Genomic DNA, 16,001 nt, shown 5'->3' with positions numbered 1-16,001 from the left:
GCAAAATTCCCACACGCTTCCTTTTCTTAAGCTGTTACTTAGCTATTTCCCTATAACATTTATGAAGCCTAATTAATTAGGTCTTTCTTAATTAAGAAAGGATTAAACATGCATTTTGTCCCAATCACAAGCCCTGGATGAGAGTTTACAAAGGAGCAAAACAAGATTTGCCGGGCATTATGCACACAATGTTTTGCAACCATGAATGTTGCCTCTGAGAATAAGGAAAGTTGGTTAAAACAGAAAACTATGGAACCAAAAATGAGAGACATTTCCTCCAAAATGACCTTAAAGGATGAGAAAGTTCAGCTTTTCGTCAGCCTGAGAATTCCATCCCCCATGAGCTATTCAAAACCAAGAAAACAAAGTCCAAAACACAAACGTAACTTTTCCTTCAGCCTGTTTAAAAAGAACCCAAAATATAGACCAACAAGAACACACCAGACTACCCCAGTTTGTTTCTTTTCAAAATTATTTATTCAGAAAGTGCTGAGGCTTTTAATTTAACAGAATTTCACAATTAACCCTGACAAGAGACTAATCTTATCACCTTAGCTAGTAAGAGCCTTTCCCAAGTTCACCCAAGGCAGCAGATGCATTCCCAGCTTGCACTCAACTGATCTGACCAGCAGGACCTCTTCCCTTCCCCACCATCCTACCAGGAGGAAGAGGAGGAGACACCTGGCAAATACGCATGGCCATGGGACAAAGCCAAGAGAGAAACTGAGCACCTACCCCTAAGGAGTGGCAGAGAACAGGCTTGGGGCAGTTTACAAGAAACGTTGAAGAATGAAAAAGGATCTGGATCCTCATCATGCCGAACAAGCCATGCTGGATATCAGCCACCAAGACTATCTGTTTAGTTACCACTTAAAATAAACATAGCTAATTCCCACATACGTTTCCAGAATTTATTGCCCGATTACAATAAATACTATTATTCAGTTTATTTTTAGACAAGGGAACAGAGATATAATGGGAACCCAAGAGTTTTGGTCACCATTATGCTTTTTCCCAGTTTGCCTTATGCAATCATCTCGCAGCATCTCCACAAACAGCACTTCCAGCTACGGGACAAGTCTCCTTGTGATACTGCCTGGAAGACACCAGAAAGAGAAGTTTTACATACCACAGCCACCCAGCTCCAAGAGCTAAACCAGAGTCATCATGCTAATAAGCTGACTGCTATATATCCTATTAACACATACCTCCAGAAAGCCTCAAAGTGTATTAGCACAGAATACCTTTAATCTGAAGACTCGAGGCAACAGAAAAAGAAAAGAAAACCTCTATCTGAAGTAAGCGTATAGCAAAAAGATAAGCCGAAAGAGCCGTTCATTCTGTATGAAACTACAGAATAAATCTATATTCACCAATATGAGCTGGAAACATCTTTGCTGCAGAAGACAGGGGAAGGAGAGCGTTCCTGGGAGGCCAGCTCTGGCAGCCCTTTTTCAGGCAACCTTTTTACTGTGGCAGAGCTGAAAGCCAGATCAACTTGGATTAGGATCCAAGGCCCGGAGCAGCCTGCTGGAAGCAGGGTCTGGATGAGACACCCAGCAATGTCCCTCTGACCCGAGCTGCCCTGCGATCGCAGTGCTGTCCCGGGCACCTGCAAGAATATATACGCTATTTAACGCTGCACGCTCAGTCTCCTCTCCCAGCAACCGACCTGAGCAACCTCGGCTGCTGCCGCAGGAAGGTTTGATTTTCCAGCGTGAACAACACAAGCTCTGGGAACATGCTTCATGCCAGCCCGCAGTTGAAGACATGCCTGTACAGTCCTTTGCAGGCAGACATGAACTCAGCCGAGCAGAAGCTGAGGGATGTGTCCTGCCTCTCTGTTACAACAAGAGCCAGCCGAAACGCTCATTGCCTGTGGAGCACTCCGGATGCATTCCCCGCATGCTTCCTTGCACACGTAATGCAGCGGTGGCACAGACTCATCACAGCACCTCATGCAGCAGCGAGGAGAGGATGGGAGCAGCCTCAACTCCCTCGATGGAAATCCAGCACAGGCTCTCTCGCTCCGCAGCTCCCTGCGACGATCTGGTTTTGAGGCTGCGTAAGCCAGAGAGGGCCAGAGCCCGGAGGCAGGGTGCTGCATGGGAACCTCTCTCTAGCTGTCTGACATCTCTGGAATTTCATGTGTGTGGGAGACGGACGCTTTTTGGCTTCACAAAGGAATTTGAACATCTAAACAAAGTGGTGCCTCCACAACGCTGACCCCACGGGCCCTGGTCAGCCCGCAAGCCGAGACCAGTGACTAGGGATGTATCTGAGAAGCCTGTGGTTCTCACTAACACTGTTCTCCCCCAGCCCTCTGAAAATCTCCACTGTCACCCCATTTTGGAGGGTGCCAACTCCCTGTCTGGCTCCACCTTTCGCACCCAAATGTCACAAGTCGGAGGCGAGCAGGGCTGCTTGTGCCAGAGAAGAGGCTCTGGAAGGAAAGCACATGGCTGGGACTGAGGAGAAGCAGTACCTGCAGGATTTTTTTTCCCCACTTGAGCTGCTCTGGCAGCAGAGATGGGCTCTCCTACCCATCTGACACTTTTACAATACATGAATACAAATGCAAAGCTTCAGGTATAAACCCAGAGCTCGCTGCAGCTACACAGATGTGGGGAAGGGGAGAAACAAGCAGGCTGTGCACAGGCCCCACCTCATCCAAACACAAATATGGGACAGGACAACATACTTTCTAAGGGTTACAGCTAATCTGAAACAAGCAGGGCAGCTTTTCCCATCCAAAGCCTGAAATGTGCCCAGGACACGCTCTGAATAATCAAAGTTAAACATGTAGATGTGCCCCTAACCCATACAGGTGGGGTGGAAACAGCGTGCCCACGCCCTGCACGTCTCCCTCAGTCCCATGGCCTCCCAAATGCCTCCTCTTAATTGCACAACCCAGGAAAAGCCAATTCAGCATCATGCCATTTCTTCCCCTCCCAACCTCCGAGCCAAACAAGCACGAGAAGGAAAGGAGACAAGCACGACCGTCACTCCCGCAGACAGACAAACAGCCCAGTCCCCAGAGCACTTCGTTTGCACGGTGATGCCTCGAGACGACCGGGCTGGGGACAGCGGGGGCACTCGGAGACAGGGCTGCGTCTCTCCCCGCAGCTGGCGACAGCACTGGTGTTCTGCTACAGAAGATAATATTTAGGGAGCTTTTGGCCTTCCAGCAACGCTGGAGACTGGCTGACAGCTGCCACCACAACACTGACACCGAGCCCTGACACCATGCCGGCCTCCTGAAAGAGAGTTATTCTTCAGGCTTTCATTTGTTTTGCTGATGCAGAGGGCACACATGGCTTCAGCATTCGCCAGCTCACGTCCTTCCACCCACTGCCTCGGCGCTTGCTGCGATTACGAGCGGTTAAGAGCAGCTCTGGAGCTCCCACGCAGAACAACATGTTGCATCTCTGCTGCAAGAGGAAGAGACACTCCAGATTCACCAACAGCAACAGCACCGCAGGGGGGAAGTGGGAAAAAAAAAAACCAACCCACCCCAAAAAATCTTTTTCTGGGTAACATTTGTTCCCAGCACATACATTGAAAATAAGTGTGTGACTGCGATGGACTGTGGTTGAGCTAATTGGTCCTGCGGTTGAAACAGTCAGAGCCGGCTTCCTGTATGAGCAGAGGCGAGCCTCCCAGGGAGGGATCGCGGGGCTCGGAGAGGCAACCACCAACGTGTCTCCTCCAGCAGAAGACCATTTTCCCCATCCCTCCTTCCCAAAAAAGTGTACGCTAAAGGCAGAAGAGCTGGCCAGGGCAGGGAGGGAAAGGGCTGTTCCCGCTGGGCTCGCTTCCTGGTGCACATTACCAGCTTGGAGAAAAATCTGTCACTTCTGTTCCACACTGCATGGGGGATCACTTGAGTTTTTCCAGGCTAAAGGTAAAATAATTGAACGACAAAAACAGGCAGGGAAATTTAACTCTGGAACTTCCAAATGGTGCCGCTGGCTGGGCAAAAAACAGGGCAGGGGGAATGTCCAAATCCAAACAAACCCCCCTTTCCACTGGAATTGAGCCATGGAAATGTTTTCCTTGAGAGTCTGAAGAAAAGAAAATGTAAGCCTATGCTTGGGACCTGCAGTGATAATTCTTCTGGCAACCACTCTGCCCTAGCCACGGTACACAGAGCTGTTCTCAGCCCACTCCTCATGCCCATCTTTCATGGACTAAGGTATAGCACTGGCCCCTTCACACGGAGGAGCGGGTTTAGGCTGTGCAGTCCATAAGACAAAACGCGAGCTTACAGAAAACAGCAGCAGCAGAAATGCATGAAGTTTATCACAACCCGGGCAGTCGTGGCAGGAACAGGCACAGTTCAAAGGTCCCTCTCCTCCCACAGAGTTGGGAGCAGGTCACAAGAAGGCAGTGGTGTGTAAACAGGTAACGATCACACGAAGCTGCCAAATTGGCCAGACCCCCCCACAGCTCAGCAGCTCACCGCAACAAAAAAAAAGAAAAAAAACACATTGTCCATTTCCAGTGAGGAAGATGTTGTTCAGCTTTCCTCTGTATAAAGCGGTGTTTTTTCTGGCAAGATCTTCTAAGGGGCATTAATTTATAGTAAAGCAACCAGTAAAAGCCTAGCTATCAATCACTAACACAAAGGGACTTCTTCTCAGGACTGCATGTAGACAGCCACCCCGCAACCAGAGCTCCCACACAGCTACAGGCATGCATCCAGTGCTCTCTTCACTGGGCATCGATGTTCACAAATCCCTTGTCCGTGCATGCAGCCACAGTACGCACGCAAAGTAATCAGCCACGACATTTTCAAAACTTACGGCTTAATGTTAAATTCTTAGCCCAACCGTAAGGCTGAGGACACCTGCTCCTCCTCACGTGCATGCAGCTGCTTAGTGCAGAGCCCAAGCAATGGCCTTTGCACTTCCAAGGCAGGCAATGGGTTAATGCAGATTGTCAAGTGACAGCATTTTGGGAGGTCAATGGGTTTTATTTAAAAAGACAGAAAGCAACAGATTCGGGGATTTGAAAAAGCTTCTCAAAAGCAAAACAGTCTTACAGTCTCAGTCTCGCATCTCATCCCATTTGTTCTCCTACACATCTCCAGTCGCTTCTCCATCACTTCTCCTTCCAGCTTTTCTAGCTTCCTCCAGAGCTTCTGCATTTCCCTGCTGCATTTCACACACTTTCTGGCTTCCACTTGCACGTGGTGGTTGGGCAGTTTCCCGCTCAACATACAGACATCCTTGCAAATACTGCCAGTGTCTGCTCCAGCACACAGTCATCACGTGCTAGCTCAACGCTGGCCAGAGCAGGCAACGGAGAAGCTCTCAGCTTTGATGACAAATTTCATGATCAAACCAAACTTTATCAGCTTTCTTTCCACTCTGTAACGAAGGCAACTGGCCTTGGGTGTCTAGAAGTGATGCCTGCAGACCAAGCCCTGAACACAGCAGCGGTGAGCCGTATTCTCACAGCAGATCAGCAGAAAACTTCAGTCTCCAGGGGCTGAAGCCAATCTCTCTCACAAGCACTACATTCACAAAAACAAAGGCAGTCTTGAGCACCACTGGTGTGATTCTGCTGCCTTAGAGGCAGCTTTCTATGGGCGAGCTTCCTTTCATTTGCTTTTGTTGGTCATTTCCAACAGCAGCACTTCAAGGGAACTTTATTGTGCTGGAGACAGAGGCATTCTGGAGGACTGTACAAGGGAAGCATGCATCTGGGGAGTTTTGAAAACACATTATCCAAACCTAAGGGTCACTACATTCCAGGATGTCAGTGTCAGCTGGACACTTATAAATAGCTTCACCAATCTGAACAGCATGACCTATTGTATATCAAAAACCTCCTTCAGAGGCTTTCCCACCATTACTACTTCCCACTGCAGACACAAACAGCTGGTAAAAATAAATGAATTTATCATCACCTCTTCTTGGCACTAACGAGCTATTCCCACCCAGACTTAATGCTCAGGAAACTGAGGCACGGTGATATAAAGTGGCACCACGAAAGCTGTAAACCCTGCAGAAAGAACAACTCGGAACACCTTCATCATGAGGTTTCCATGATACTGCTGGAGGAACAGCATCAGAGCTGAGACATGCGCTGAGGATGAAGGAAACAGCAGCTGGGACAGCCCTCTGCCCTGCATCAAATGGGAACGAGATGTTGCTCTCCCTCCCGCTTCTGCCAGATCCATGGTTCCAGGCGAAAGGCAAACTAGTCCAAAGACAAAGATCAGCAGAGGGATCTACCAGGCCTGCAGATCCCTATAAACCCACCCTAGCTCCCTGCGCAAAGTAAGCAGATTTTCTCCTAATGGAGTTGGGCACTACAGTCATGTTGGAGCCCAGCCATTTCACTTTGGTGCCCAAATGAGAGCCAAGCACCTTCGGGAACTCTTTTTTTTTTTTCCCTTTTCTTTTTTTAAATAAAAGTGACAGCCTATTGACGCAAGTACACCAAGCATTCAAGTACCCACACCAAAGAATGCAAGATTAAGTTTAATTTTCTCCCGGGCTAGGCAATATTTTAGGTTCCTGTTACACCTATGAAAACCTGCGCAGGCACACCAAATTAACATTAGAAGTATTTATATATGATACAAATGCAGAAATAATTGCAGCGAGACAGTTACGGTGTTTCCATTCCCTGCTGCTGAGGCTTTACCTTAATCCCCTCTCCCCAGGGTCTAGAAGCATTTGCTTTCTTAAATAAGAGCCCACAATCAATTTTCCTTTATGCAAGGTTTAAGCAAGTTACAGTCTTGCAAATTCATTCTTGAGCTGGAAACTTTTAGGCCAGGATTCAAAGAAATGAAGCAGAGTTTGAGATTCTTGGCAAAAAGTAGTTTACAGAGAAAACAGTAGCAGGGACTTGTTTGTGCTCAGACGGCATGCCTATAATTCAGACAACCACCACTGCTGTTCCCATTTATTCAGCAATATCACACCAGACATTTTTGACTTTTGAGAGCGAAGCTATTTAATGCGGTAAAAACGTTTTTAGCTCTGAAAGGCTGCAAGGACGCATTGCCGAGCTATTTAATCGGAGCAGCCTTCCAACAACAACAACAAATTCAAGCCTTAGACAAAGAATAGTTTTAAGCCGACACAGATTTTAGCCAGATTGACTTCCGATAGCAGTTATACAACATGCGAGCTGCAGAGAGGCAGCGGTGCACGGGTCACGCTCCATATTTGCTGTACAGCATTCTTCATACACGGGCTCAGAGACCGGTTAGCCTCAAGGGTTTGCTTTACCCGTGTTTGAATCAGCGTGTCTCTCACGGTATTATACACACACCGTTAAGTTACTCACTGTTTCAGAGCGCTCCGATACCAGTGGTTCGTAAACAATTCTTATTTAGGAAGGTCTGACCCCATTTCTTTCCGCCCCTCGTTGCGGGGTACCGTACGCCTGCAGCCGCACGGATTCGGATGCCCTCTGTGAGCATCCCGGACGCCCAAGGAGGGGCACGGCAGGCTTTCGTTACCGGTTTCAGCACCGGCCCGAGCACCGAGGCCTCGGAGCCTTCCAGCCCACGCCGCAAGGCAGGACCTTCCCGCAAGGGCTCTCCCCGCACCCCGCCGAGGACGCCGGCTTCGCCCCTCGCCCAAGACCCCCTCGCAGCCGAAGCCCACCCCCGCCCCGCCGGCCACCCCGCTCGCCGCGGACACGCAGGGGGCTGGCGGGGCAGCGGCCGCGCACAGGGGCCGGCGCCCGGCGCATCCCCCCGGCTGCCCTGGCCCCACCATCGGCCGCATATCCCCCCCCCCACCTTCCCCGAGGGAGAAAAACCAAGTTATTTGCCCGAGGAGACGCGCGTACGGGAGCGGGGAGCGGAGCCGGCCCCTCCGCTGCTCACCGAGAAGCGCTCCAGGTCGGTGGCGGCCATGGCCGGGGCTGGCGCGGCTCCGGCGGCGGGAGCGCGGCTCTCCCCGCCGCGGGTGGATGCGGCTGAATGGATCCAATATGGCCACTTCCTGGAAACTCCCCTCCGCCGCGCCGCCCGCCACAGGCGCCGCCCGACCCGGGGACCGCGGGACGGGCACCGGCACCGGCCGGGGGCGGGAAGGGGCGGGAGCGGCCCCGCGCAGCCCGACCCCGCCCGCGGCCGGGAAGGCGGGAGGCCGGGCCGGGAGCAGGCGGGCTCCGGCCCGCCCCCCTCCCTCCCGCCTCCAGCCGCGCAGGGGGAGCGGAGCCGGGGGAGAGGGGGCTGGCGGGCGGGGCAGGGCCCCGGCGGGGCCTCACCTCCCCTCAGGGGGTCAGCTGCAGGTGGGGGGAGAGCGCGGCTGGGGCTTTGGGGACGAGCGTGTCATCCCGGTGGCGCTCCGCAGCTGCGGAGGGCTGTGAGGCGGCCGTACGGCATCGCCCTCGACACGGGCGAGCTCAGCGTGCGAGCGTGACCGCAGAAGCGCCAGCAGCATCCTCTGCAGGATTCAGGGGATGCGCACAGGTATACAGAGACCCATTCCCCCACCTCGAGAAGCTTCAAGCGTCCAGCATTCTGGAAGGCCCTCAGAGAGCACAGGGCAGCAGTGCCTCGGCGCTGACGTGCCTCTGTCACGCACGGGAGTTACCCCGAAGTTGCGGCCGCGGTGTGGGTTTGAGCCGGGATGCCGAGAGCTCGTGGCCGGTACGCTGCCCGTGTTGACGGTAAGTTAAAGTGCGCCGCAGAGAACCGTCGAGTCTTCCTTCATCGTTCCTTCCCACACAAAGCACAAAGCCAGTCCCATCGCCAGCACCCTCGGTCTTTGTAACCCACAAAGACATCAGTATTTTACAAGCTGTTAGCACAGAGCAAAGATTTTCTTGCTTTCTGGTGCCCTCTGCTGCAGTCCACCTATCAAGGAACAGCTTCCCAGAGCCACACGTCCTCTTGGTCACGCAGCTGGGTCACCAGACCAGACCTACACCCCTCATCTGTCTGCTGCCCTGGTTTTGTCTTAGGCTTTCCCCAGTCTTCCTATCAGCCACTGTGGCCTCGTCGTTTCTCCTCATCCTCTCTCTTGAAGCAATGCATACTTGCAGTTGGAGAGCCGAGTTTGGGCAAAGAGATCAAATACTTCTCCCTATGACACTGACTCCATGTGGGGAAAGGACTGCTGAGGATCATTTTGAACACCCCAAGAAGAGCAAGCCCTCTTGCAACTCACTACACACGAGAGCCAGAGAAAAGCTACTGTCCGCGCAAAAGGGCGGCAGTTAGCGTGCAGTCCCTGAGGGCACAGCAGCAATCCCCCCAGCAGCTTCGGACACACGCTCAGCCCTCCGCCTCTCTTTGCTGTTAGACACGCGCCTGCTCGGCTTAGCTGCTCCTCAGATACCATCCTCAGGGCTGCTTCTCCACTCAGTGCATGCACCAGCTACAGCGAGTGTTAAGGAATCAAGATAACTTTGAGTATGGGCTGAAGCTTGATGCTCTGCTCCCCTCCTCAGGTAGGGCCAGAACTTGCTGTCCCATCTTTGTGGTTGTTGGCAAAGACTGTCCTTTAAGAACCAGTTCACGGCCTGAACTCCCCTAAATTATGCTAGATGTGGGATGCTAATCTCACTGCACAATGTAACCACCTCCCAGGGAATGGATGAGGGAGAGCTTACCTGGAGTGACTCTGTCCAGGAGACTCTTCCTTGTCTACTCAGGTGCTCCTAGATCACCTCCAGCATCCTGCACAAAGGAGGGCCACAAATACGGGCGTTACCTGAGTATGATACAGCTAAAGCTCCAAGCCTCACCCCAGTTCCTAGGAAACAGTGAGCAACTGTGCTTAGGCCCTGTTTCCAGTTGTTTTTCAAAAGGTTTGCCAAATTTCAATTTTTTGGCAAGATAAGGAAAAGGAAAGATACCCAATATCCCAGTTCCTTTTATTCATCGCTCACAAAAGCACAGTCCCTGGAGAGCCCTAAAGCAGGACTGAAGTATTCAAAGACAACCAAACCTCAGCAACCAAATTAAAACAGAAGTTACGTTTCATTACAATACTCGATGAGCTGCACTCCATGTTAACGTCTGTCTTCTCCCTCACCCGCCATTTGCGATCTTAATAAAGGTCTCTTGCTCCCACGGCAATATAATTAAATGAGACCACACTGTGCTAGCGGGCGCTGAGTTGCTGCGTTACAGCAGGTGTGCAAGGTCGTATCTTACATCTCCACGTCTTTGATTCTTCCCAAGACTCCTTGGGATCCACCTGCGCTGCGCTGCAGGACCTCTGGGAAGCACTGTTCATCCCAGAAGGGGACTGTGCTTATGCTGGAGAAATAAAACAGGATATAGAAATTAGATGTAGATAATTGACGGGAGGGGGCAAGGGTTATTAAATGCAAGTGCTTAGAGGGATCGGAGATTAGGAAGAAGGCTGTATTCTCCCTTGAAGCAATTTCAAGGCATTTTCTGAGGAGGTCTTATCCAAGCGATCTGCTTTTTGAACTATGAAAAAATCTACTGCAAGTCAGAAGAGCTGTTTTTCTGTCCTTCCTAAGCGGACTGCCTACGACCAAATTAATTCTGCTAATCCATGTATTAGTTCTGGCTAAAGATGGGTTATAAAAATGCTGTATTTCTCTAAAAAGGCCATTGCTGAACACTATCTGTTAATTTATTTTCTCGGGTCACCAAAAATGACCAAAAAAAAGCCCAACCTTCTTCCTGTCACAGACGCAGCTCTTTGTTAATGCTGCCTTGTGCTAGAGCTGCCAGGGATAGCAAAGCTGGCCTGCTGGGCTTTGGCTTCTAGAGCCGAGTCTCCCTCCGCCCGCAGCAGTGGTATAAGCTTGCTGAACCTTTTATTCGTTTATCCCTTGCGAGTGAGATGTTTGTGCAGACCAGACACTCACTTTGCCGTCTCGTTTCTTTGGCCAATTCCCAAAGGTTCTCCAGTGCTCCCTGGGTCCTTCAGCGAAAATGGGGAAGCTAAAATCTGGTATTTCTGGTGTCCAGATGCAAGTAGAATAGTTTATATAGAAGCAGAGTTAACTTTCCAGGCCACCTTTATATATCACAAAGAAGCAAAAATAAAGAGATAAAAAGGTTAAAAAGTTACTTTTTTTTTTTTTTTTTTTTGCTTTACAGGCAAGCTTTGGAGTCCTGATTTAAGACAATATAAAACTCTTGCTTAACACACACTTAAATGTCATTATGCCAGGTACTTTGGGAGGATTGATTGACTGAGATTCATTAAGACCTCTTTTCCCTGCCAATAAAGTGCAGAATGTAACACCACAAGGCTCACAAAAGCTGATTCCCAGACAGCTTCTGGTTTCTGCGAGCTGCAGGTCAGATGCAAAGATTCACGGCATAAAGGAAATTCTGAGACATTGCAACGGATCAAGGGACAACGCTGCTGTCACTTGGCGCTCTGATTGAGCTGTGTTGCCGAGACCTTCTGCAGCTGGAGTCCTCTCTCCCTTTGTCCATCAGCACTGCCACCAGCATGGGGCAGAGCTCTGTGACAGGAGAGCACTGTGTAAAAGCTCGCAGTTATTTTTAAATGCCTTGTTATTTCAAAAAGCATGCTATTTCTAATGCTGATTCAAGAGAAACCCTGCTAATTTCCAAAGCTTCAGATGCATAACAACTGCTTCAAGAGATGAGAATTGGATTTCGTGGCTCCTTTAACTGCTAAGGCATCAGTTGTTATGCAAATTATTCCTAATGGCACGGGAATTAAACGTATATTACAGTGCTGAATGCTCCTGCAAGGATTTTAAACTCTGTGGAATATTTGTACCTGCTAAATCCGCAGTGAATTTGCATGAGCTGTCGATTTTCTACAGGTAAAGAGCTGGGGCAGAGAACACAAAGGGCTGGAGAGGCAGAAATGTGTCCCTGGAACCTCTCTGTCCTGGGGCGAGGAAGGAAAATGCCCTCGCTGCGTGGACGGTGGCTTTGCAGTAGCAGAGTTCTGATGGTGGGGAGATCGGTAGGAGTTGCTTTACTTCTTCACGTTGTGACCCTAGGTACAGGCTATGAAAGTGGAGAGAAATAAACGCTCTCACAGCCCCTTTTACTTCACACAGCCACAGTGAGCAAGCGATCATCCTGCCTGCCACATGAATACTGCAGCAAGACCAAGGCCTTCTGAAGACGGCTGCATCTTTCAGGGCTGAGTAAAATCCTTGATCTTCCAATCCAGGTGGTGCAGATAAACAGAACGCCTTCGCATTTTTCAACGCAGGCCAGAAGAAGCAGCTTATTGGTAACTATTCATTTCCTGCAATGTGTCCTCCTGGGGATTTTTAGAAATCAAATGCTTTCACAGCTACTCTTTTAGCAGCACTACCACCAAGCACCTTATTAAACTTTCATTGGTTATACTGACAATATATGGGACCTGTAAGTCTTTTCTACAGAAGTGCTATCCTGCTAAGCTGGAAGTCAATAGGAGCCGTAGGTCCATTTTCCCTGCATATCCTGCGTGGTCCCGGTGAATGTCAGTGGGATGGCTGGAAACAGACGCCGAATTTCCCTGCCTCCTCATGCTGCAGGGCAGTATTACCACACCGTACCTCATGCCAGGTTTGCATTATCCTCCTGGAATCCCATCAAGTTCACAGGCACCATCTGAAAACCTGAGGACGTTTGGGTTGGGTCCTTGCATCATCTGTGTGGAACAAGCAGTATTTAATAAATACAAACTCTGAGATACATGGAAAACTGCATTTAAAGGGTTGCTGTTGAGAAACATCGTCCGAACTGGTTACTGAGGTCCTTGAGTTACAGCTGAACCTTGCTCATTTATGAGAAAATGCCTTTTATCTGCAAATAATCTTCTCCCTCTGTCCCTGCCCCTTCACAGACTTTTTCTCAATTGTTTATCTATGGAAGGTTACTGCATTTCTCCATGGAACAAAGGAAGAGCTATTTTCCTTCACAATGCATGCTCTTTGTTTTACATGAAAATATCAACAAGGAAAGTGAAAAATCATGGGCTTCGTCATCCTATTTATTCTGGGAACCCTGATTTCATTTCAGAGGAAAATAATTTTTCCTTGGGGTACAAATCCCATCTGTGGTCAAGAGCACCTAAGCTTCGCCTTTCTGCAAAGCAGCAGCACCCTGTCCGACTGAGACTATCCCCCATATTCCCTTTTTCTTCCTCCGTTGCTTCCAACCTGGCACCTCACCTTCCCTACGGCTCTGAGAAAATCACGCAGGAAGGAGCAGGACCTGGGATACCATCTCCTTCGGTTTTGAAGTGTCAGTAGAAACTTCTTTGCTCTGACTAGATGCTTTGCTTGATCTCCCACTTTATTTCCTGGTTTTGTGCGGTGTGAATAATTACAGTCATAGAACCTTTCCCTTCTCCCCCGAGGGGGTGGCAAAAGGCCCCAGGCTCTCTGTGCCATTTACTGCGCTGTAATGCGGATAGTTGGAAAGTTTGTGAAACTTCTTCACGGGAAAGCTAACTCTCCTCAGTCACGCAGCTCAAAATAGAGGCCAGCTCTCTACGGCTTATGACGTAGAACTAGCAAACGGCACTATCTGTGTTTAAAAAAGTAGTAGTAAATTAATTTAATCATGGGTTTCTGTACATTGTTTTTGTCCCAGCCAGTAAATTAAAAATATCAAGACAGTTGGCTAGAAATCTTCGACAAAGCAGCCCACAGCATTCCGTAAATAACCCCACAAAAAATACTTGCTTTCTAGGTTTTTGGTGACATAGAAAAAGAGGCAAAACTTCTCATGCTTTTTAAGGCTGGAAATCTCAGATGCCTGAAGCGCATAACACCCGTAATGCTCCAGGCTTTTATTATCCATATGAATAAAATGCATTCAAACAGCTTAATTTCTGCTGCTCAATCTGATCCGAATATGACCAGCGCTCAGTAAACTCCGAGCAGCTCTGGATCTGGTCCCCTGGTACTTGGCACTCAGACTGAAAGGGGGGCAACCAAAAGGCATCAACAGATAAAGGGAAAGGTTGGCAAACAGGATGCGCCCCATGCTGCGGTCTAGAAATGGTGCGAGGATTAGCCAGAGGTGTTGTTTTCTTCTTAATCACAGGAAGTATAGGACTAACCTAACACCCACTGACAGAGAGACTGTGAAAAGGAGCACAGCCGCGTGGCACGGGTCGCCCACGAAGGATGAAGCGAGCGCACCTGGGACAGGCGGTTGGATGCATCACTGGAAAATTACCTGGGGAAAGAGCTCCTCGCATCCGGGCAGTTAAACGAGAGCAACCATTTCACGCTTGGCATGGCACGAGGTGCACTTGTAGACATCCTCCCTCCTCTTCTGTGACCTCCTGGGGATGTGCCCTTCTGCTCTGCGGCCACGAGGAATGCCAGGACCTGCAGTGGGGAACAGTCTCAGCAACACTCGTCCTTCAGGACCTCGACCCAACGCAAACCCCTGGAGAGGTGATGGGACCTCAGTGACCCGAGGGGTGCCCCCTTGGGTGCTGAGCAGTGAGGCTTCCTGGGGGCCTGGTACATGGAGACCCCTCTGAAGGAGAGGTGCCGGGCTGGGGATAAAATGGATGGGATTTGATGGCACCCTCATGGATCTCAAAGGATACACAGGTGCAGGGGGCCGATGCCTTCCTCAGGGCTGTGGAGGCAGGGACAGATCGCAGCACCTCTCTGCGAGCACCCACAGAAACACCCTCAGCGTAGCCGTGAGCCCGAGGACATACCCTGCTGTGCTTCAACCAATTCAAGCAATAGCAGCAACTTCTCCCTTAACATTTGTAACGTAAGAAAATGTTTTTTAAAAGAGCCTATTCTCCTGAATTATTTTCCCTCCTCCTCTCGCTCATTTGCAGATATGAAGTATAATCCTAGGGTACAGTTGAAAGTTTGCAATGAAAAAATCACGGACTTCTGCGATTTTCTTATGCCTGCAATGGATTCTAGTAAGGAAAAGAAATCAACATTGAAAGCAAGGCATAGCAATTAATGTTTGGATGCATGCTCATTATTAGCTCTCTACAGTAGGGCAGGCAGAACTGTGCTGATGCCATAAGCTAGAAAGCATTGCTAATACAGTAGAGCACTGGACACAAGTGGCTGCCTCAGCAGAGAGCGAGGTTGCTGTGTATGCCATGTAAAAAGGCAGTAATAAGAGGCGTGCGATTCACGTAGAAATACTGAATCGCTACAAGCAGCATGAAGATTACACACTATTATGTGAAAGAACATTAGAGCAGCAAAATGATTTTGAGGAACTGTCTCAGCGCCAGGTTGTTAGCAAGAGATAAAATAGCTTTTCAGGGATTTGCACAAAGATGGAGAGAGAAAGGGAAGGACTGCCAAAGGAAGACTCTGAGCAATCTGCGGGCAGAGGCTCTTCCGCCACCAGTAAAGGTGTAAAGAGGCAGAAAGGAGGTCAGCATCAACGAGAGGGGAGAGAGATGCACTGTGTGGGGATCGACACACCTCGAATTGCCTTCAAAATGGAGACTTTGGCACAGGCCAATACTCCATTTTATTCAAGTTCTAAGACAGTGAAAATAAAACCGAGTCTATTTTCTGTTTTCTTATCTATCCTTGTACAGACAGTTACTTTTATCTCTCTTCATACCACACTGACTCATTCATTCTGTGTTCAGTCTCCCTTGCTGTTTTCCTAGAAAAACTGTTCAGTCATTCAGGAATCGATTTAGCGATCTCAATTGCAACACTCAGTGAAGGAGAAAACAAGTTTGCTGGCTGAACGTCATCCCTCCAGGAGGTCTTCAGTCCTACTCCTTCGCCTCGGGAAGGGCATTTGTCTGGGATTTTTTTTCCCCTGTAGAGCAGAGAACAACAATAATGTTAAATGCTTAAGCAGAAGTAATTGATATGGCAGCAGAGACAGCTCCTCTCTTTGTAAGAAGAGAAGCTCTCTTCTCTAGGTGTACATGAATAGATGCAGGCATGTTGTACAGATTTCATCACTTATATAGATACACATATGTACATTGTAGATGCAATAGAGATAAAAGCCATATAGCGAATAAGTATGGTAATATATATATAGTATCACATGGAGTCAAATATATTTCAAAAGACTGACCCATCCACCT

At 49.3% G+C, this 16,001-nt stretch overlaps 1 protein-coding gene across 4 annotated transcripts in view; it reads right to left on the bottom strand.

The window, feature by feature from the left end:
* SEPTIN8 (septin 8) overlaps positions 1-8,136 on the bottom strand; it is a 37,527-nt gene extending 29,391 nt beyond the window's left edge. The window contains exon 1 of one of the 4 annotated variants that reach the window (XM_072873664.1): positions 7,856-8,136. In XM_072873664.1, coding sequence (XP_072729765.1) covers positions 7,856-7,885 — 30 coding nt within the window. In that variant the 5' untranslated portion in view covers positions 7,886-8,136. Of the gene's footprint in view, positions 1-1,672; positions 1,920-7,855 lie in introns of those variants that run through there. The other 3 variants (XM_072873662.1, XM_072873663.1, XM_072873661.1) reach the window with 3 other exon arrangements.
* Positions 8,137-16,001: the final 7,865 nt, after the last annotated feature.

Source organism: Ciconia boyciana, chromosome 9, assembly GCF_034638445.1.
Source record: "Ciconia boyciana chromosome 9, ASM3463844v1, whole genome shotgun sequence".
Lineage (NCBI taxonomy): Eukaryota > Metazoa > Chordata > Aves > Ciconiiformes > Ciconiidae > Ciconia > Ciconia boyciana.
Note: the sequence above shows the minus strand (reverse complement) of the source record. Positions and strands in the feature narration are given on the sequence as shown.